This window comes from Bombina bombina, chromosome 2, assembly GCF_027579735.1.
Source record: "Bombina bombina isolate aBomBom1 chromosome 2, aBomBom1.pri, whole genome shotgun sequence".
NCBI classification, from domain to species: domain Eukaryota; kingdom Metazoa; phylum Chordata; class Amphibia; order Anura; family Bombinatoridae; genus Bombina; species Bombina bombina.
The window spans coordinates 726,615,860-726,640,355 of record NC_069500.1 but is presented as its reverse complement, the minus strand read 5'-3'; the positions used below and the strand labels follow the sequence as shown (position 1 = coordinate 726,640,355).

General features: G+C 39.2%; 1 protein-coding gene across 1 annotated transcript in view; it reads right to left on the bottom strand.

The window, feature by feature from the left end:
• SLC49A3 (solute carrier family 49 member 3) overlaps positions 1–20,693 on the bottom strand; it is a 234,869-nt gene extending 214,176 nt beyond the window's left edge. Inside the window, exon 1 of the mRNA XM_053702739.1 lies at positions 20,137–20,693. Coding sequence (XP_053558714.1) covers positions 20,137–20,316 — 180 coding nt within the window. The 5' untranslated portion in view covers positions 20,317–20,693. The remainder of the gene's footprint in view (positions 1–20,136) is intronic.
• Between the last annotated feature and the right edge of the window lie 3,803 nt (positions 20,694–24,496).

Sequence of the window (24,496 nt, the reverse complement as noted above, 5' to 3'; positions counted from 1 at the left end):
GTGTGTGTGTATCTGCATGTATAAGTGTATGCTATGTAGTGTGTGTGTATCTGCATGTGTAAGTGTATACTATGTAGTGTGTGTGTGTATCTGCATGTATAAGTGTATACTATGTAGTGTGTGTGTGTGTATCTGCATGTATAAGTGTATACTATGTAGTGTGTGTGTGTATCTGCATGTATAAGTGTATACTATGTAGTGTGTGTGTGTGTGTGTGTGTGTATCTGTATGTATAAGTGTATGCTATTTAGTGTGTGTATCTGCATGTGTAAGTATATGCTATGTAGTGTGCTACTGTGCATTTTTGCTGACTTTAAAGGTCAGAATCTAGAATATTAATGGGGAATGCAGAGAGCAGTTTTAAAAAATATATTATTAAATGTCCAATTAAGATAAAAATATTTAGCAATGTCTTTGCAAAGGCTTATTAAATACATAGCTCACATAGCCATACCAGTGGTTTAAGCTTGTGTTTGATTTGCTGCTTGTGTATTAAAATATATGACTTTATTTAGAATGTTATTTATATTACTTTGGTCTTATGATTTTTTTTAGCCCCGCCCACCACATTTCAAATTTTATGCCGTGGGGGGGGGGGGTGTCCCTCTTTTGAATTTTGAAATGTTGGGAGGTATGTGCTCCATAGCATGGAGTAATATTCTATTTTGTGCAGTGCAGTATATCATATAAGAGAATGGACAAACAAAAATGGCACTGCCTTGCATAGAGAATAAGTGGGGTAAAATGATTAGAGGGAGCTCACCCACAAAACAACAGTACTAATCAGTTATTTAAAATGCAAGTAAGCTCTATACTCTGCAGTAATGTCTCTATAGCAAACAATAATAGTGTAAAGTAAGCCAGCTGATCTCTATAGTTTGCAGTATGATTCTAATGGAGAGGAGGCAAGCTCTTTATCTTGCAATGGTGACCTATGCCAAGTGAGTCCCACTACACAACACTACCACAGTCACTCACCGGCCAGCCAAGCAGCATTTTCTTGTCCGGTGCAGCAGCAAGCACAGCGGCTCCCTCAAACCATGAATAGAAAGCTGGCCAGCAGGATGCACTGTCTGTGCGCCCAAATACTTTGAATGGAGTATTTGGGCGCGCAGACCGTGCATCCTACTGGCCAGCTTTCTATTCATGGTGGGAAGGAGCTGCTATGCTTGCTGCTGAACCGGAAAAGAAAATGCTGCTAGTCCATTCAGCACTGCATGGCCAGCTATATCCCTCCAGCTAGATCTGACACGGCTGCCCCCCGGCCCCCCCTCAGTCTGAGCTCAGTCAATCACCAGGTGCTAGTACAGCACTAGTAGGTCACTGCAACCACTCCTTAACCACATGTGGCCGCCGCGGAGCCTTCCTGTAGTCATAGGTGACATCATAGTGGGAGGGGTTATAAATTGCGCAGTCTCGTGGTTTTTAAACCGCGGCGATAAATTGCATATGCGATTAATCATGCAGCCCTAATTCACATGACTAAGAGGTGACTCCCAAAACGTTGTGACTTTTGTTGGTGCCAATAAATAGTTACTATTTACTGTGCTTCTGTAATCTGTGGATTTAATTTGTAGAAACCACCACACTATCTTCTTTGAGGTCAATTTTAAGCATATCTGTACTCGGCTGCCTCCAATAGCACACAGCTTGTAATCGCTCAAGCTCCTCACTGTTCTCCCTTAACAATGATTAATCATGAGGCAAAACTGGAAGCCATTGCCCCAAAACATCAGCCTTCACATGTTGTGTAACAGAATCGCCGGCACAGGCTACATCAGTGGGAGCCACGGCTGAAGATGGGCCGAACTTGCCGCTCAAACTTTTTGTGAAGTAACAGGATAGTTATTTCCTGCAGTAGATCAGTAGCAAACTTCATGATAAATAAGATAAGGTGCTGGGTATATAAACGCTTTCTGGGAGGTGTCCTAATTATGATAACGGTACTGCAGACTGCTTCCCAAGAAATATCGGAGGGGGGGGGAGATTTTTGTAGAAGTAGGAAAGACCTTGCTGCATTGTCCATACAACAGGCTTTCACAGTCCGAAATATTGGGGTTTCATAACACAGTGTAGGCTTAATCTCTACCTTGTGTCTTGAGTATTCAATACCAATAAGTTATAACACTGGATGCTAAAGCAAAGCAAAGATTTTAACCAGATAAAAGCACTCTGCAGCAGATCCACCAATATCAGCTGCGATACATGGCTGCCACCCGGAATTTCCTCCTGTCTTTCATATTTCTTATTAGTAGTGGGAAGATAGTCTCAAACTTGCTTTTTCACAAGAACAGTGGTACTGTATTTTCTCCTCTTCTTTCAAAACCTCCATTTCTATAGTTACAATTGAAACATACATAAAATTACTTACATGGTGGTACTTTACTCACAACGGCTAAATCACATCTACCTTACCTCCTCAGATTCTTATTGGAGAGGATGCGGGTAAAAGTGAACACTTTTGCAAATATGGTGGCAATGTCCATTTATACAACCCTTTTGGGAAAGTTTTATCAAAAATATGGTAATGGTGCTCAATACTAAAATAGATGGTTACACTCTGACTATTTTACTAAATGGCCCAATACTTTTACCATCCATATATAGAAAGTCTCTCTTTAAAATAATGGTCAACTGAGAATGATACCACGGTATGAGAAATGACAAACGTTACACTATATCTTTGGATGACTTGATTATACTATTAATGGAAGGCAGTATTTTATAACATAACTGGTCAGAACTCTTCGCTTAGTATCCATCAGTGACTGTCAATAATCTTTTTAATTTTCTCCTAATAATTAATAGCCATTCTAAAATAGCATCACATTCAAAGAAGTGATCTGAAGTGTGCCAATAGGCTGAGGGAACACAATTGAATACATGTGATGTGAATATACATTTGGAGGAGTTAATACAGGGTTGTGTAATTTTATTTTCTAGCTTAATACATATCACTCAATTTACAGAATATAATTGTTGATATCTAAGTGGTATTTTGTAGTGTATTAACAGCTTTTTATGTTCTCTCTTGAATTATCAGCGAAGGCCAGGTTGCTTCATGTAGATTGTTAACTTACTCCATCTTCTATTAAACTTATTTTGCCATGTTACTGTGGACTCTATAAATGTTTATTAACTATATGTGTATTTACAAAAACTCCAAAAAAAAAAAAAAAAAGGAGGGGAAAAAGGAGGAAATATATGTATTTAAACCAAATATTTTCCATGGGCTTTGCACCCAACCCTGTCTGGGGTTAACTGTGTGAATTAGTGGTGGCCAAATGCAGATCTTTTCTCAGTGGCATGAGATGTACAAACCATTTGTGTTTTTATATCTAGGAAAATTACAAAAGCCCTTGTCAATCTTACTGTATTACAGATTGTTTGGTTGAAAGAAATCATGTCTGGCTTTCGATTATGAATTCAGCAAGGAAGAAAATCTTGACAGGGTGCTGTAACCCTTCCATCTTGCTTTTAATTTAGCTGCATGCAAATGCTACACTCTGTGTGTTGTGCTATGTTTTGGACAAATATAGGAGCATTTCCATACTCAAGGTGGGGTTAAGTCGCCCACTGGGAAATCAGAATTTTGTGCAATTTAAAAATGTATCTAATATTTATATGGTTGGAAATTTACTACCTACTTTTTTTCTGCAGAAACTGCAAGATAATGCAAATTAACAAAAATAATAGTGCACAATCGTTAACGTTAAAGATTGTGTCTGAATCAAAATATTGTCCAGGTAGGGAGCCACCCTTGGGCCCGGATAACAGAAAGAAGAGCTTACAGAACCTTTGTAAAGATCCTGGGGGCTGTAGCCAGACCAAACACTAGAGAAATTCACAGGTAGTGCTTGACTAGTGTCAGGGTTTTTCCCTGTTTTGTTTGCCATGTGCTGCTGGCAGCCATTTTACTCACCTCTCTTGCAGACTATGGTGCATTATGGGGGATGCTGCTCCTTTCCTGCACTTCCTTTTATGGCCAGACTGATGTGCATCATCCATGTGAGACAGGATGCAGTCTCAGAATTGTGATGTCATCACTTATTATTTAAAGGGCCTCTGTTCAGTATGCTTGCCTTTGCGTTGTCTCAGACCTGTTTGTGAGAGCTCCTGTATATTACCTGGCTATCTGACGTCCCTCCTGGTTCCTGATCCTTGGCTTGTTCCTGACTCTGCTGTTTTCCTTGTTCCTGATTCCGGCTCGTCTGACTACTCGCTTTGGCTCCTGACTCGGCTCGTCTGACTATTCGCTTTGGCTCCTGACTCGGCACGTCTGACTACCAGCTCTGGTTTTTTATTCCTGGCTTGTTATTTGACTTGTGGACTTTTTATTATTTTTTGCTATTAATAAAGGTGTGATTATTTTTGCACTTCTCGTCTCAGTCTGATTCCTGGCACCCTGACACTAGGAATGCGAACCATAAGAACTGGTGATGGACCTTATGATATGAAGGTGCAATCCTTCAGGTCAACCGTAGACAAGAATTGACCCTGTAGAACTAGCGGCAGAAGATGGTTTCCATTTTGAAAGACTGTACCCTTAAAAACTTGTTCAACCTTTTCAGATTCAGAATGGGTCTGAATGTACCCTCCTTCTTTGGGACAATAAACATGTTTGACTAGAAACGCTTCCCTTGATCTGCCAATGGGACTGGGACAATCACTTCCATGTCCTCCAAGTTCTGAAGTCTATAACTTTTACCCTGAGAGACTCTCCAACACCCATGGATCCTAAACAAAACGAGCCTATGCCTCCTGAAAAAGACTTAGTCTGCCCACTACCGGAGAAGAGTCTGGATCAGGAGCTTCACCTTCATGCTGTTTTAGAATAAGAAGATGACTTCTTGGGGTGTTTAATCTTGTTCCAGACAGGGCTTTGTCACCAGGAAGGCCTAAAGGATTCAGACTTCTGAGAAGAAGAGGATCTCTGGTTCTTGTTCTGGCAAAAGTATCAAAAATGACTACCAGACTTCCCCTTAGGCCTAGCCTTCTTATACTGAGGCAAGAAAGCTCACTTGCCTCCAGTGATGATAGAAATAATTAAATCCAGGCCAAGACCGAATAAATTCTTCCCTTTAAAAGCCAAAGCCGGCCATGATTTCAGCCAAAGAGCCCTCCTGGATAACACAGCCAGATATGTATTTTTAGCATTAATGCAAGCAATCTGGATAACCGCATCAGAAATAAAAGAGTTTGCCATCTTCAAGCATTGAATGTGATCCTAAATATCTTCCAATGAAGATCTTTCAGAGACCAAGTCAAATAGAGTCACACAAAAATGGTGCAGCTCCAGCCACTGCAGAAATGATTAATGCAGGTTGAAATAACATATACCCATGTAAGAATGTCTTTCAAAGGAAAATATCCAGTTTCCTATCTATAGGGTCCTTAAAAGAAGTATTATCTTCCAGAGGGATAGTAGCTATTCTAGCTAAAGTCGATATGGCCCCATCTACCTTGGGTATAGTCCCCAAAAGTTCAAAGTTCGCCTCAGGTACTAGAAAAAGCTTTTTAAAAAGTAGGAGAAAAAGTGAATGGAAATCCTGGCATATCCCATTCCTTGGTAATAATTATTTTAAAAACCAATTACGAATAGGAAGTGATTCAGGAGCTCTAGACTTATTTGTAAAGCAAATATTGAACTTCTGTGCCAGCTTGGCCTTAGCCAGCTTAGTTTTGAACCCCCAAGGTCTTAAGAACTTCCTTAAGAAAAGGCAGCAGATGTTCCATTTTAATTTAAAAAGTGATTTCCTCAGGATCCTTCTCTGATTTTGAGGAGGAATCCTCTGATGACAATTCTCCATCTGAACACAAAGATGATCTCTCCAAACCAGATTTCGGAGAATGTCTAACAGTAGAAGGGCCCCCAGAAGGTCCACCCCTAGAAGAGGAACCTGAGGAAATATACTTAAGCTTACTTGCATGAGGCATTGTTGCCATAGCCTCTGATACCACAAAAAGTAAGTGAGACTTGAAGTCTGGTGCAAACTCAGTCACCCCCTTGTGTAATGAATACAGGTGGGTAATTTACAGAAGGTGTTGTGGTGAGACCCTGAGATAGAGTCTGTAAACAGAGCCTAAGCAAATGCTGCAATTTTTTTGCAGGGGGGCAAACCATCACCATAAGGAATCACAATGTCTGAGAGACTACCCTCAGATGGGACAACACTAGTTGCCCCAGCTCCAGACTGTCCCATAGTGATAAGAAGGATATAGGTTGAACACAAGAACAAAGAACACCAGAGTCCCTGAAGTGCCAACTCTCCAAAAAAATAGCTAAGACTAACACGCCAGGATAAGCCTGTCACTAAATTATTCCAAAAATTATCAGTGTACTGCAAATTTTTTATACACAAATGACCACCGAAAGCCCTTCTCCCCCTCTCCGGTATAGGGCTTCTACCCCCTCCGAATGTCCATAGACGAGTAAGTGGTGCCAGAAACGATGTGTACTCTGATGAAGGCCACACAGTGTATAGAAGGAGGCAGGACCTGTGGTGAGAAAGATGTTGTTAACTCCTTCCCTGTCTGTAGTATCCACTATGTAGTATCAACCATTGTGAACAGACCCCCTCCAAACTGCCACTTCCTTAGCATTCAGGAATGTCCTCTAACTGAAAAGATAAAATACTGGAGCCGGAGAATTTAAAGGATCACACCCAAAAATATAGTGCAACCTAAAAGCAGTAAAAAAAAAAATATTAGTGTAATAACACCACACACGTACCCCTAAGATGACCTGAGGGTTCCCAATAAATAATTAAAGGGATATGAAACACAATTTTTTTCTTTCATAATTCAAATAGAGCATGTATTTTAAGCAACTTTCTAATTTACTCCTATTATCATTTTTTCTTCGTTCTCTTGGTATCTTTATTTGAAAAGCAGGAATAGAAGCTTAGGAGCTGGCCAATTTTTGGTTCAGCAACCTGGGTAGTGCTTGCTGATTGGTAGCTACATTTAGCCACCAATCAAGAAACACTACCCAGGTGCTAAACCAAAAATAGACCAGCTCCTAAGCTATTAACCCCATAAACCCTTCAAGTCCACAAACCTCCAATTGCTGTTAAACCTGTATTAGTGGAACAAAAAACATTTAAAGTTGTGGGAAAGACTATTAGTACTGATTGAGTACCCTATGTAGCCTGTGGGACATAACATTTTTGGGTACTTACCCCACTCTACTGCTCTTTCTTTAGGATACAAAGAGCAGTGGCAGTCTATCCTGTACTGTAACTTACAGTGTAGGACCTTGTAGGGAGAGTACAGTACATACGCCTTGCCAAATGGGAGGAGGCTAAGGAAGTACCCACAGCCACCCATGGCTTGCCTGTAGTTAAAACTCCAGACCTGAGATTTACATTCCACCAGCACTATTTTCAAATATCCCTCTCTTGCAGGAACTGTTCGTTGATGGAAGTAGAAAATAAACTGAAATTCTCTTCAAATTCTTGAAACATCTCTATTCTTGCCCTCTCCTTGATGAGGCAAAGAACCACTGGGAGGGAAGGAAATAGGAGGGAAAGCTCTGGTGCTGGGTGTCTTTGCCTCCTCCGGGTGGTCAGGTGATGTAATTCCCAAGAGTAAGTTCTTGGTGAACTTTCACAATTAGAAAGAAATTATTATTATTACTATTATCATGTATTTGTATAACTTCTGTAGCCCTTTTACTGTTCATCCCCACAGAAGTCTATTATGAGAGTAAATTAGTGCATTCGCACTCTCTGACATGCAGATGTTAGCGCGCCCTAGACTATCACTTGACTGATAAAAAATAACTTTCGACTTGTAATATGATTGCAAAAACTAAAAGTGCTATTGATTGTGCTCAAGTGAAGTTAACACACAATAGCACTGTTATTTTTGTGCTCCACTTGTAATATAGGCCAAAATGTGTGTTGGAAATATTTAGTAAATGATGACTCTTATGCTGCTATTTACAATGTATGCCATTGAAAATTACACTAAAATGTAATATTTTTTTCTTTTCATACAGTGGCATTTTTCCATACTAAGATATTTCTGCAAAGTAACATTCTAAAAATGTTTGGTCTGCTGAAAAAAGGAAGGATTATTTGTGTGCGTACCTCACAGAAACAATAAAAAATAATACTTTATGTATGAATTTAAATGCCAAACATCTAAAAACAGCTCCAACAAAGCAGTATGAAAGGACTCGGCACTGAAGTGACGAAAGATACATGAATAATTTTGAGATTGTAATTAAAAAATGCTCAATTATGTCTAGTATAAAAACAAACTTTGTTATACACAACAATTAATTATATTTTTGTGGGTTTTCCCATTCTTAGAACTGGAAGTTCACACTACCGACTTCACAAGTCTAACATTTGCTCATATCTGTCCAACATAGGCCTCAGAAGGGGGGATAAGATGCTACAAAACAATTCAAGTATTGTTAACTAAATGACAGTGACAAGCATTGTCTGATCTAACAACAAGTTCTTATTAGCTCCTCCAAATAAAGCACATAATGAGTGGAGTTGGCCCATTGAAAAAAAGGTGTTAATGTATTCAGAAAGTGTTTACATTTAACTTGCATATTCATTTATATAGCCATTTGAGTACAATAACCAGCATGTACATGTATGATTACAATAAAGTGTTTGGCTGCTAAACAAAAAAGAAAAAAAAATGATAAACATAAAATTAGTTACAATTATATGAAATTATTAATTTAACACTCATAATGAAACAATAGGTGAAATAAGTAAAATAACTTGATTTAATACTAATAATATATTTGAATGCAATTCACTACCTCCTGTGAAAACATCTTTAAAAACCTATGATAATTTTTCTAATAGTTTTTATGTAGGCTTATCAAGCTTTTCCTAGCTATGCTATTGTATACTTGTTTTTTTCTGAAATAACAGTTCTAACAATTTGGAATGGTTCAGAAAATCTAACCCCTTAAAAAAAACTTACATGAGAGACACTTTGACATTCATTAAACATAGAACTTTTAATATTTGTATCTTAAAGGAACATGAACCCCAACATGTTTCTCTTTTATGATCAGATAAACTGAACATGATATACATATTATATATACATACACACACACATAGACAAAAAGCAATAGGCTTGCACTAACTGGCTTTTTTTGGTGAAACTCTCCCCTTCCTCAGACAAACATAAAATGCTCTAAAGTACAATTTAAATAGTGACAACCCCCCCCCACACACACACACAAACACACACACACAAACACAAATGTAAAAGTACAAAAACCGCTGTTTGGCAACCTGTGTTGACAAACATCATATTAAATAAAATTTCAAGCGTTATGTCTATGGATGTATATAAACCTGCAGGCACCTTGGCCAAAGATCTTTAAAGTGAGTGCGCTTCACAGAGAAGATTTATTCCATTTTCCAATTTACTGTGTTCTCATGGTATTATTTCTTGAGGTGAATAACTAGGTAGGTATTTAGTGTGCAAATGTCTGGAGAACTATAGACATGCTTTTAAACACTAGATGGCAGCAGTGTTTGCACAATGTATCACTTTATTGCTCTGGAAATGTGCACGCTCCTCACTCTGCCTACCTGTTTTACAACAAAGGATACCAAAAGAATTAAGTACATTTTATAATAGAAGTAAATTGGAAAGTTTTTCTATTTTTCTTTTTTGCACACTATCTGAATCATGAAAGAAAACAAATTGGATTTTGTTTCCCTTTAATGTCCTATGGTAACCTATTTCACTAAATAGTAAAATTAACTATCCTCACATAAGTGAAAGCAGCTTGGTAAAAAAAAAACATGGAATGTAGGCTATGTCAGTCACTGAAATTCTGTTTTTCCTTTTTTTTTTTACTGTCACAATTTTCTGACCCAGGAATTTGTCTGAGAAAGCTGTTTACTTATAATAAAAACAAATAGATCTTAGTACTTGGCTACTGCATGCAGACTTTAACCAAGGACTATGTCAAGTGAAGAACCTCTTTAATCTGAAGTGGCTAAATAACATTTTCATTTGGAAGTAAAACATAGTTTTTTACTCTATGAGTTTTAAATGTTGAAGTAAATCAAGATAACATTATTTGTTCTATGTTCACTTTATGTGATTTGCCCAAGACCCAGACACCAGAAAATTGTCTGCAGTGCATGTGAATAACATTTCAGAGGATAATTGCTGATTTATAGTCAGAATTCTTTTGTGAACCACTCATAAACAAACACACATTATTTATATTTCTTTTTAAAGCAAGAGGGAAAGCAAACATTTTTTTTTCATGCAGAACATGCATACTAAAAAAAATAACAAAAGCTTAAAGGGACATGAAACCCAAATTTTTTCTTTTATGATTTAGAAAGAGCATGCAATTTTAAACAACTTTATAATTTACTTCTATTATCTAATTTGCTTCATTCTCTTGATATACTGTGCTGAAAAGCATATCTAGATAGGCTCAGTAGCTTCTGATTGGTTGCTGTACATAAATGCCTCGTATGATTGGCTCACCCATGTGCATTGCTATTTCTTCAACAAAGGATAGCTATATAAGGACACAAATTAGATAATAGAAGTAAATTGGAATGTTGTTTAAAATTGTATTCTTTACTTGAATCATGAAATCATTTTTTTGAGTTTAGTGTCTCTTTAAGTTGGAAGGAAATGCATATAAATGGCACAGCAGTCATTTTCAAAAAGTGAAAACTTTATTAAGCAAAAGCTATGTCAGCAAAATAACATAATTTATGTAAGAACTTACCCGATAAATTCATTTCTTTCATAGTGGCAAGAGTCCATGAGCTAGTGACATATGGGATATACATCCCTACCTGGAGGGGGCAAAGTTTCCCAAACCTCAAAATGCCTTTAAATACACCTCCCACCTCACTCATACTTCAGTTTAACGTATAGCTAAGAAGTGAGGTGTAAAAAAGGAGTAAAAAGCATACAAAAAAAGGAGGAACTGGAAAAAATAATGTGCTTTATACAAAAAAATCATAACCACAAAGGGTGGGTCTCATGGACTCTTGTCACTATGTAAGAAATGAATTCATCAGGTAAGTTCTTACATAAATTAAGTTTTCTTTCATGTAAGTGGGAAGAGTCCATGAGCTAGTGATGTATGGGATATAATACCCAATATGTGGAAGTCCACGAGTCACTAGAGAGGAAGGGATAAAATAAAGACAGCTAAATACACTGAGAAATTAAATCCAAAAAAATAATTAATTTTTTCTTAAAAATGTCAGAAAAAAACTCAAATTAAAAAGACATTAGAATCAAACTGAAACGACTGCCTGAAGAACCTTTCTACCAAAGGCTGCTTCCGAAGAAGCAAACACATCAAAATGGTAAAATTTAATAAAAGTATTCAAAGAAGACCAAGTTGCTGCTTTGCAAATTTGATCAACTGAAGCTTCATTCTTAAAAGCCCAAGAAGTGGCAACTGATATAGTAGAATGAACTGTGACTGCCCTGCCTCCAAATAAGCTTTGTGAATCAAAAGTTTCAACCAAGATGACAAAGAAATGGTGGAGGCTTTTTGACCTTTCCTGGAGCCAGAAAAATCAACAAATAGACTAGAAGTCTTTCTGAAATCTTTAGTAGCCTCAACATAATATTTCAAAGCCCTTACCACATCCAAATAATGTAAAGACCTTTCAAGAGTATTCTTAGGATAAGGACATAAAGAAGGAACAATTTCTTTATTGATGTTGCTAGAATTCACAACTTTAGGTAAAAATGTAAATTAAGTCTGCAAAACAGCTTTATCTTGATGGAAAATCATATGAGACTCACAAGAGAGAGCAGACAATTCGGACACTCTTCTAGAAGAGATAGCCAAAAGAAATAACACTTTCCAAGAAAGTAGTTTAATATTCAAAGAATGCATAGAGGCCGAATTATCAAATGGCTGTCGGACCTGATCCGACAGTGCGGATCAGGTCCGACAGACATCGCTGAATGCAGAGAGCAATACGCTCTCCATATTCAGCATTGCACCAGCAGCTCACAAGAGCTGCTGGTGCAACGCCGCCCCCTGCAGACTCGTGTCCAATGGGCCGCCAGCAGGGAAGTGTCAATCAACCCGATCGTACTTGATCGGGTTGAATCGTGGCGATTCCTGTCCGCCTGCTCAGAGCAGGCAGACAGGGTTATGGAACAGCGGTCTTTAGACAGCTGCTTCATAACTGCTGTTTCTGGCGAGTCTGAAGACTCGCCAGAAACACAGGCCCTCAAGCTCCATTTGGAGCTTGATAAATGGGCCTCATTAGGCTCAAAAGGAGGAGCCTGTAAAATTTTCAAAACCAAAGTGAGACTCCAAGGAGGAGAAATAGACTTAATAACAGGTTTAATTTGAATCAAAGCCTGAACAAAACAGAGCATATCAGGACGTTTAGCAATCTTTCTATGAAATAAGACAAAGAGCAGACAAACCCCTATCCAAACCATCCTGAAGAAACTATAAAACCCTAGGAATTCGGAAAGAATGACAAGAATAATTATGAGTGGAACACCATGAAATATCGGTTTTCCAAACCCAATGATACATTTTCCTGGAAACAGATATACGAGCCTGTATCATAGTGCTAATCACTGAGTCAGAAAACCCTCTACGACTAAGTACTAAGCGTTCAATTTCCATGCCATCAAATTTAGAGATTTGAGATCCTGATGGAAAAACGGCCCTTGAGACAGAAGATCTGGCCTTAAAGGAAGTGGCCAAGGTTAGCAACTGGACATCCTGACAAGGTCTGCATACCAAAACCTGAGAGGCCAAGCTGGAGCTATCAGAAACACCTAAGATTGTTCCATTATGATCTTGGAGATCAACTTTGGAAGAAGATCCAGAGGCGGAAAAATGTAAGCAGGTTGGTAAGACCAAGGAACTGCTAGAGCATCTACCATCTCCGTCTGAGGATCCTTGGACCTGGAAAGGTATCTTTGAAGCTTCTTGTTCAGACACGAGGCCATCAGATCTATTTCTGGGGGACCCCACATCTGTACCAATTGAAAAAAACACATCCGGATGAAAAGACCACTCTCCCGGATGTAAAGTCTGTTGACTGAGATAATCTGCTTCCCAATTGTCTACTCCTGGGATATGAATCGCAGAAATTTGACAAGAGTTGAATTCTGTCCAAGAAAGTATCAGAGATACTTCTTTCATTGCTGAAGGACTGTGAGTCCCCCCTTGTCAGGATTCCTGCACTTGCATCACTAACTCCTCCCAACTTCCCTTCATAACACCTGTGCACCTCTCATTAGGTGCTTAGTAATTTTCGTCTAGGAGACCGAAAGCTGCTAGATCATAAGCTCCTTGCAAATAATTTACTTCTCTGATTGTGACTACAGACTCCCAGGAGAAACATTACCAACTTGCAGCTCTTCCTCCTTCCCTCTCATGGGATAAATCCAGCTGCCAACAGCCTCTTCTGATACTTCTAAGAACTATAAGCTTTTTCAATACTATTCCATTTCACAGAGAGCTGACAGGCATCCACTTCCGGATGCCTGTTTCGGACTTACCAGTTAAAGAGCAACTACTTTTTCCTACAACTCTTTTTCAGCTGCCACTGGCTTGGTCTAGGAGGTATTTATCACTTTAACAATTTTACTGTATGTATTGACTTGTTCTAACATTGGAAACAGCACAGGATAACAAAGCTCTGTGACCGGAACACGCCCCTTTGTGACGTCATCACTTTCATTTCTGTTTGTTGCTGCAGAGCTTTACAACAGGTTTCTTTGCTGCCTGTTTGCCTGTTAATTGTAATTGTAACATTTCTCTGTCTTCTCATATTTACTGCTGAGTGAAACTAACATTTTATTATGCAGAGAATTTAAAGGAACACTCCTCTTTAAACACTCCTCCAGCAGTCTATCTGTGCAATCAATAACAGCACAACTTTGCTTGTTCAACTGCAGCTGCTTACATAAAGCAAGTCATATGCAATCTCATTATTACTAACAACTACACAGTATAAAATCACTGCTTCTAAAAAACCTCCTAGAAGTTTATGATAATCTCTGTGTTACATTCCAACATTTAAAGTCACAGTACATCAACCTAGTCTGTAGCTGAGATCCACTTGAAACCGAAGTTTCACACTTACTTGTGAAAGTTACACTGATCCTTACACCCCTTGATGATTGACATATGCCACTGTAGTGATATTGTCTGTCTGGAATTGAATAAAAAGTTCTCTCTTCAATAGAGGCCAAGAGGCCCATTTATCAAGCTCCGTATGGAGCTTGAAGGGCCGTGTTTCTGACGAGTCTTCAGACTTGTCAGAAACACAAGTTATGGAGCAGCGGTGTAAAGACTGCTGCTTCATAACCCTGTCCGCCTGCTCTGATGAGGCGGACAGGAATCGCCGCAATTCAACCCGATTGAATACGATCGGGTTGATTGACACCTCCCTGCTGGCGGCGTTTGGCCGCGAGTCAGCAGGGGGCGGCATTGCACCAGCAGCTCTTGTGAGCTGCTGGTGCAATGCTGAATACGGAGAACTTATTGCTTTCAGCATTCAGCGAGGTCTTGCGGACCTGATCTGCACTGTCGGATCAGGTTCGCAAGACCTTTCATAAATAGGCCCCCAAGCCTGAAGAGCTCTGAAAATAGCACCGAGTTCTAAAATATTGATTGGTAACCTCGCCTCCTGAGGTTCCCAAACCCCTTGTGCTGTCAGAGACCGCCAGACAGCTCCCCAACCTGGAAGACTTGCATCTGTTATGATCACTGTCCAGGTAGGACGATCAAATGAGGCCCCCTGAACAATAAGGTGATGGTCTAACCACCAAGTCAGAGATTGTTGAATGTTAGGACTTAAGTATATCAACTGTGATATCTGAGTATAATCCCTGCACCATTGGTGCAACATGTAAAGCTGAAGAGGTCTCATATTAAAACGAGCAAACGGTATCGCGTTCGATGCTGCAATCATGAGACCTAAAACTTCCATGAACATAGCCACTGAAGTGAATGATAGAGACTGAAGATTTAGACAAGCTAACACTAACTTAATTTGCCTCTTTTCTGTCAAAGAAAGTCATGGACACTAAATCTATCTGGAAACCTAAAAAGGCGACCTTTGTCTAAGGAATCAAAAAAACTCTTTTGTAAATTGATCTGCCAACCATGTTTTTGAAAAAGACACAAGTTGTTTTGTGTGAAATACTGCTAAATGAAAAGATCAAGCTAGTACCAAGATATCGTCCAAATAAGGAAACACCGCAATACCCTGCTCTCTGATTACAGATAGAAGGGCACCGAGAACCTTTGAAAAGACTCTCGGGAGTTGGCGTTAGACTAAAAGTAAGAGCGACAAATTGGTAACGCTTGTCTAAAAAAAGAGAAATTCAGAAACCGATAGTAGTCTGGATGAATCAGAATATGAAGCTAAGCGTCCTGTAAGTCGATTGTGGACATGAAATGACCTTGCTGTACAAAAGGCAGAATAGTCCTTATAGTCACCATCTTGAAAGTTGGGACTCTTACAAAACGATTTAAAGTTTTGAGATCCAGAATTGGTCTGAATGAATCTTCTCTCTTTGGGACAATGAACAGATATGAATAAAAACACAAACCCTGTTCCTGTAGAGCAACTGGAACAAATCACCCCTGAAAGCTCTAGGTCTGAAACACACTTCAGAAAAGCCTGAGCATTCACAGGGTTTCTTGGAACATGGGAAAGAAAGAATATTCCCATGGGAGGTCGAATTCTGAAACCTATTTAATACCCCTGAGAAACAATATCCTGAATCCACTGACTTGACAGAATCTGCCCAAATGTCTTGAAATAATTTCAATCTGCCCCCCACCAACTGGCTTGAGGGCCGCACCTTCATGCAGTCTTAGGGGATGTATTTGGTTTCTTATAAAGCTTGGATTTATTCCAATTTGTGGAAGGTCTCCAATTGGAACCAGAGGCCTTAGGTGAAGGAGTGGTTTTCTGTTCTTTAGTCTGACGAAAGGAACGAAAACGATTGGAAGCTTTAAATTTACCCTTAGATTTCTTTTCTTGGGGCAGAAAAACTCCCTTACCCCCAGTGATAGTGGAGATAATAGAATCCAATTGAGAACCCAAAAAATTATTACCTTGAAAAGATAATGATAGTAGTCTAGATTTAGACACCATATCTGCATTCCGTGATTTAAGCCATAAAGCTCTTCTAGATAGAATAGCTAAAGACATAGATTATTAGAGCTGCAACAAGTAATCGTCATAATCGATAATAATCGATTATGAAAATAGTTGTCAACGAATCTCATAATCGATTAGTTGGTTTGCAATTAGTTGGTCTGTGCACAACACCAGCTGCTTTACTCCAATGAACTCCTGCACATGGTATTGTGTTTTATGGTTATGTCCTTAGCTTAAAGGACGTCTACAGATGTCTACTTTTCACTTTTTCAGGACAGTATAAATTTACAACTACTCCTGGCTTATGTGCTACCCAGATATAATAGTCATCATTGTTTATAGTAAATCAGGTGATTTGGGACTATGATTTGCATGATATAGTGCTGAGCTTGTTATTTACACCTAGCCCTAGATTGATGGGAGTTATTTAAATTGATGTGCACTATTATCTGTTTGCACAATTATTAGCGGATTGCTTGCTCTTGCTGATTATATGTACTGTATAAATAAATGTGCTAGGCTTTGTCCTGTTATTGATATATAGTCTTTAGCACTTTTGATTCTTTTTTTTATATTTTTAATAAATTGTGATACTATGTACAAGATTTAACCATCTGTTATTTTTAGAGCGGATTAGATATTTTCCCCTAACCTTATAGCTGATTATTCAAGATATTTTTTTTTATGTTAGAATGAAGTCCAGGGTTACTTTATTGAGAGGCCCCTTGCCAAGGTAGAAAATACTTTGCATTGGTGGAGCTAACAAAGATAAATATCCCAATTTGGCGACATTGGCAAAACCCTACTTATGCATCTCAGGCACCTCAACACCATCTGAGCACCTCTTCTCTGCTGCAGGAAATATAGCAGCAGAGAACCAGCCTTAGCCAGGAGCATGTGGACATGTTGAGATTTTTGCATTTCAATGCAAAGTTTCTGAAAGAGGGAATAACAATGTTAAAAACAGTGATAGTCTACATGTTTCTAGTTATACCTCTTTTCAAACAGTTTGTGGTTTTGTTTTGCTTAATTATAAAAATCTGTTCTACTGCTTAAAAATTGTACAACAGTTGTGTTAATGTAAAGTTTTAGTCTGAAGTTTAAATTCATAACACTCAATAACAATATGTGGATTTTATTTAAAATATAGGAAACAATTATTGATTTTTTTTATCCGATTAGTCGATTAATCAAAAAAAAAAAAAAATCGGCCAATTAATCGATTATGAAAATAATCGTTAGTTGCAGCCCTAATTTTTTTAAATATCAAGTAGGCAAAATAGTGACAGACTCACTTTTGTTAGAACTTTTAACACACCGAGCAATAAAATACATTGCATACTGAAACATAATTGGCACATCTTGAGAGAATCATGTCCCGACATTAAAGAGTTTGCACAAATACCAAGAGTAGCATCCCACAAGGGTTATACTTGCGGCAAGAGAATTACTAAAGAAGAAGATCCATCTAAAAAAAAAAATGGTACTCCATTCTTTGGTAAACCGAAGGATGGTACATACCCTTATTTAGGATGCTCCCATTGACAGTGTGATAAAGGGAGGAGTAATCCCTCACCCATACACTGGATGTAAATATAAATTTCAGGGGGTTTTCACCTGTAACTCCTCACATGTAGTTTATGCCCTTAAATCCCCATGGGGGCTTTTATATAAAGGTGAGACCACCCAAAGAGTGAGAGACTATATTGAACCACATTAATCCAATAAAAGGAACCCTGAATTAAAACACTTACCAATCAAATGGGCCACCAGGTGAGCCAATATCATGAAACCAGGAGAGGTTCTCTTACCTGGGGGTCACTGGATCCAGCGGCGGTTATCCTCTCAGCTTCCCCCGCGTGGCCGCCATGGCGGATGGAGGTGTGTATGTGCGTGAGTGGCTTGGTGTTTGTGCGGGTGTGAGCACGGATGCTGGGAAGTGTATGAGCGCACTGGGGGCATGCACACGCTCTCCTGACGTCAAGGCAGCACAGGAAGAGTTCAGAGGTCACTCCCGTCTGCTGAATCTCCTATTGGCTCCTAGGATTTTAGCTTTCATGACAGCAGAGGCATTCCTGGTTCTTATGGGCCTATAAAGCTGGGGCAGTCCCCTAGCTCAGTGCTAGGTTATTCTGACAGTTTTCCAGAGACCAAGCTTTTTTCCTTGTACTTATTCCTGAGTCCTTTTCCAATTACTGACCTCCCGGCTTATCAACAGACCACACTTCGTTGCTGCCTACCCTGACCATGGATACTCTGACCAAGTCTTTAATATACTCCTTGTCTGCTTAGACATCTTTGGACTTTATTCTTAATTTATTCATTATTTTTCCTTTATTCTCCTGCCATTGGGTTCCAGTCCTACTTTTAGAGAAGCTCCTCTTCCCAGATTACAGCCAATTGAGATTTATGGTATTAGAACAGGCTATGCGAAAACCTAGGGTGGAGATAGACTAAGGGACTTACCATACAAGGAGGCAAAATGGATATGGACACATTATACCCTAAGGCACTGGTTTTCAAACCTGTTCTCAGGCCTCTCTAACAGGCCACATTGTGAGGATCTCTGAACTGGACTGGAGCACAGGTGAAATAGTCAGATGATTAGTAAACATTGTTATTTTACCTGCTCTCATCCAAGGTAATCATGAAAACAGGTTTAAAAATCAGTGCCATAAGGGTATGAATAGGGAACTCAATTTAAACCCCTTACTTTGAGAAATATATAATGAAATATCCCTTGTGGCTAGAGAATATAGGTTCTTGAAACGATTTTGCATAATATGATGTAGCTTACTGCCCTTAGATTTTTTTTAGTCTTGGTCCATTCTATGTTACGGATAGGGCAGTAAAAGGTTAATATGTTGTTAGGAGATACTTAGCATGGTATTGTGTAACCATGCACATTGTGAGTGATGTGATGTGTTCATGTTTTATTGGTGTGGCTATATATTATTGGTGTGTGTATAGTGTTTTTAGATTGAAGGGGCAGGTGCCCCAAAATGTTGCTATTAACCTAATACAGAACTTTTACCAAGAAAGTGCAGCTTTACCCAGTTTTCTATAATGTACTACTGAGCAAGGGGTATGCTCTGAAAACGTCTGCACACCCTCAGGAATATGCTGTGGACATTTATGTTTGGAGTGCTGGTCTGTATCTCTGCTTACAGAGATTTGCAAACAACCCTATGACAAAAAAAAACCTCTGTAACTTACAGTTGGGCTAAAAAAGGGGGTACCGAGGCAGTTTGGGGGGGGGGGATTATATCTAGTTAAAATTAATTACACAAAAGGGGCATATACTGCACAATAATGTAAATAATTACTTTTACTCTCATTTTAAACACGTTAAAAAATTGTATAGCTAATTGTGTAAACCAAAGATGTTTAAAGGGCCATTATAGTTGAAAAATTACATTCTAATTTGTTAGAGCAATTCATTTTAAAACTATTGACCCTGCAAAGGGGTTAAGCACATAGAAGAAGTACAGCTTGGAACAACATCGCTGCTAGTCCCAAGTGAAAAATGCCACTGACCCAATGAGCATTGCTAGTTACAGAGCTCACTCGTGTGACTAACGCTACTGATTGGATCACCACAGATCACTGCTGGCCTTGAGTGGTACTTCTACTTTGTGTTTAACCAATTTGCGGGGGTTAAACACAGAGGTGTGGGGTCAGTATGCTCTTAGGAATTCAAACATGTAATTTATTGACTATAATTGCCCTTTAGGAGTTAACAGGAAGTTTATATCTATGTACAAAAACCAGGAACTTTTAAAACACTGCAAAACACTTTCCAATATTCTGTTTTAAATAGAAGACATATTTTGAATACAAAACTTTCAGGTTACTGAGACTACTGATCATACAGAATCTTGCACAATGTGATATTTTAATTTATGAGGCTATTTTACAGAGTCACAGTGTGATCTGGAGATTACTGTCCTATAGTGACAGCCCTGCGATTCCTACACCCAATATGCTTTCACCCACTTACCATAGCATTGGAGCAGTTTATCAGACAAACAACGCCAAGGACAAACCACCTCCACTTGTACACCCTGAGTTGGTTGAGTTTCAGCAGCTCCTCGCAAATCCTTGCAGTAGGGTCCGAAACATCATCATCCTGGACTTGTCCATCTGCAGCCTCAGCAGTGTCTCCGTTTTGCTCAAACATCACTGCCTAGAGATGATTCCTACAAGTGACAGTCTGAGGTTTACAGTTGCACTTTCTTCTTTAGCCTCTAGCTTTAGTTGAAATATATCATATTGCATATATGAATACGTGTTAAAATGATGGAAGTCACGAACACGTTCAAAAGTAAACAAAATTAGCAAAGAACTATAGAGAAAATAACCACCCTATTTAAGTCTTTAGTTTCGGTATTCTTTGTCCACTACTGAAGCAAAATATTGAATTGCATTCCAATACTTTTCATGTAAATTCCAGTTTTTGCAATTTAACAAAAAAACTCAGTACTTTTCTACCAAGTAGAAATGAAACTGTGAGTAGTAGCGATTCTGGCGAATATGACAGGCTCCTCCCTATTGTAAAGCCCCAGATAATAGGAAGAGGAAGCATAAGCATTTGCTGTGTTTGTGAGCCACACGGTCGACAAATCACCCCAGTCGGTGTCCTCACAAGCTCCGCCTCAGCCCAGTCACACGCCTCTACTAGGCACGGGGGTAGTAGGTGGTTATCTATGTAGTAGTTACGCGCACCCTGAGTCGCCAGAACTGAACTCACTGCATATGCCTGCTCGGAAAGCGACATTTTTATGTTTATAGTTTCATTACTTGTAGCTCATTGATTAGTTGGAGCCGTGATTTATTTTATTTTTTCCGCATATGGGATTGTTCTTATTGTTTACTGGGAGGGTAAAATAGCATTAAATAATTTCAAGGTCATATATTTATAGTTTAAAAGACTCATTTATTGCTTTATATTAGATTAAACTTTTAATTGGACATTATAGTACAAATTTAAATGTTCTTTTTCATTGTTTTGCAATAAACTATAATTTAATTATTTAACCCTTTTGATGCACCAATTAAATGAACCTGTGGTTCAGATAGTCACAACTGGAGTGAGGCAGATAAAGCATTGCCAACTGTAATTTGCAGGGGTTGCACTTACAACAATAAAGAATATGCTAAAAATAACTTTACTCATAACACCCTTTGGAGAGAAAAAAACACTTTTTCTCCAACATTGGTGTGTCTGGTCCATGGCGTCATCCATTACTTGTGGGAATATTCTCTTCCCTAACAGGCAATGGCAAAGAGCACAGCAAAAGCTGCCCATATAGCCCCTCCTCAGGCTCCGCCCCCCAGTCATTCTCTTTGCCGCTCTGAACAAGTAGCATCTCCGCAGAGATGGTGAAGAGTATGTGGTGTTTAGTTGTAGTTGTTTATTCTGCTATCAAGAGTTTGTTATTTTAAAATAGTGCCGGTTTGTACTATTTACTCTAAAACAGAAAGGGATGAAGAGTTCTGTTTAAAAGAGGAGTATGATTTTAGCAGCAGTAACTAAAATCAATTGCTGTTCCCACGCAGGACTGTTGAGCCCAGAGAACTTCAGTTGGGGGGAACAGTTTGCAGACTTTTCTGCTCAAGGTATGACTAGTCCATTTTCTAACAAGACTGTGTAATGCTAGAAGAGTGTCATTTTCCCTCTTGGGGATCGGTAAGCCATTTTCTTAGACTCTTAACAGAATGAAGGCTTATTATGGGCTATACACTGGTTGACACTCTTGTGGGCTAAATCGATTGCTTTATTTAAGTTTTTTTATGCAGTTTTGAAGTGATTTTCTAAACTTTTAGTGTTTGGGAACGTTTTTAGGCGCCAGGCAGTCGTTTAGACACCTTTCCAGTCAGGAAGGGCCTTTCACTATAGTAGGCAGAGCCTCATTTTCGCACCATTATTTGCGCAGTTTCTTTTGGATGCAGTGCATGCAGCTGCATGTGAGAGGGTCTGGTGATCATTGAAAACGTTCCTGGAAGGCTTCATTTGGTATCGTATAACCCCCAGGGACAGGTGAAGTCTCAGCAAACGCTGTGGCTGGGACTGTAGTGGGGTTAAAAGTGCTGATTGATTAAATGGCTCCGGTTTCCTCATTTAAGGGGTTAAAAGCTTGAAAATTGAGGTGCAATACTTTTAAAGCATTAAGACAATGTGGTGAAAATTTGGTAAAGATTGGATATTTCCTTCATAGTTTTTCAAATATTCAGTAAAAAAGTGTGCTCTGTTTAACATTTAAAGAGACAGTAACGGTTTTGTTTTAAAACGTTTTTTTTGCATTATTAGACTGTTTAAGCCTGTCTAACATGTCTGTACCTTCAGATAGAACATGTTCTGTATGTATGGAGGCCAAGGTGGTCCCCCCTTCAAATGTATGTGATAATTGTGCCATGGCGTCCAGACAAAGTAAGGACAGTACTGTCACATTTAATAAGGTTGCCCAAGATGATTCATCAAATGAAGGTAGTGGGGATAGTTCTTCATCCTCTCCTTCTGTGTCAATACCAGTTATGCCCGCGCAGGCGACCCCTAGTACATCTAGCGCGCCAATGCTTGTTACTATGCAACAATTAACGGCAGTAATGGATAATTCCATAGCTAATATTTTATCCAAAATGCCAGCATTTCAAAGAAAGCGTGATTGCTCAGTTTTAAATACAGTGGAGCAAGAAGACGCTGACGAAAATTTATCTGTCATACCCTCACACCAGTCAGAAGTGGCAGTGAGGGAGAGTTTTCTGATTCAGGAAGAATTTCTCAACAGGCAGAACCTGATCTTGTGACTTTTAAATTTAAGTTAGAGCATCTCCGCGCATTACTTAAGGAGGTACTAACTACATTGGATGATTGTGACTCTTTGGTCATTCCAGAAAAATTGTGCAAGATGGACAAATTCCTAGAGGTCCCGGTGCACCCTGATGCCTTTCCGATACCTAAAAGAGTGGCGGACATAGTGAATAAGGAGTGGGAGAAGCCAGGCATACCTTTTGTCCCACCTCCTATATTTAAGAAATTGTTCCCCATGGTCGACCCAAGGAAGGACACATGGCAAACAGTCCCTAAGGTTGAGGGGGCAGTTTCTACGCTAGCCAAACGCACGACTATTCCCATTGAGGACAATTGTGCTTTCAAAGATCCTATGGATAAAAAATTGGAGGGTTTGTTTAAAAAGATTTTTGTGCAGCAAGGTTACCTCCTCCAACCAATTTCGTGCATTATTCCTGTCACCACGGCGGCGTGTTTCTGGTTCGATGAACTAGAAAAGTCGCTCATTAAGGAGACTCCATATGAGGAAGTCATGGACAGAATTCATGCACTTAAGTTAGCTAATTCCTTTATTTTAGATGCTGCTTTGCAATTAGTGAGATTAGCTGCGAAAAATTCAGGGTTTGCAATTGTGGCGCGCAGGGCGCTCTGGCTAAAGTCTTGGTCGGCGGATGTATCTTCCAAGACAAAATTGCTTAGTATCCCTTTCAAAGGTAAGACCCTTTTTGGGCCAGAATTGAAAGAAATTATTTCAGACATCACTGGGGGGAAGGGCCATGCCCTCCCACAGGATAGGCCTTTCAAGGCTAAGAATAAGTCTAATTTTCGTTCCTTTCGTAATTTCAGGAACGGACCGGCTTCTAACTCTGCAGCCTCTAGACAAGAGGGTAACGCTTCCCAGGTTAAACCAGCTTGGAAACCAATGCAAGGCTGGAACAAGGGTAAACAGGCCAAGAAGCCTGCTGCTGCTACCAAGACAGCATGAAGGGGTAGCCCCCGATCCGGGACCGGATCTAGTAGGGGGCAGACTCTCTCTCTTTGCTCAGGCTTGGGTAAGAGATGTTCCGGGTCCCTGGGCACTAGAAATAGGAGGAAGAGATTTTAAAAGCGATCCAAGCAGCAAATAGTAATAAGACTCCGGGACCAGATGGCATCCCAGTTGAATTCTACAAAATGCTAGCAGAAGAAATGAGAATTCCTCTAGGCAGCTTATTTAATTATTATTTTTTTGCTGGAAATAAAATGTCTAGCAATTTTACCGCAGCTCGTATTTCCTTAATTTTTTAAAAAAGACAAAGACCCTTTGGATCCTGGGGCATATAGACCTATATCAGTTCTTAACGCAAACTATAAGCTATTGACATCTATTATAGCTGCTAGACTTATGATATCCCTAGATAAAATCATACATTTAGATCAGACAGGATTCATGAAAAATAGAAACTCGCTTAGAAATATTCGTCAAGTTACGGCGGTGCTGGATTATATCTGGAATTTAGATACGAATGGAAGAGAATATAAAAGGTATAGCGAGGGAGCCATACTTACGGTCAATGCTGAAAAAGCATTC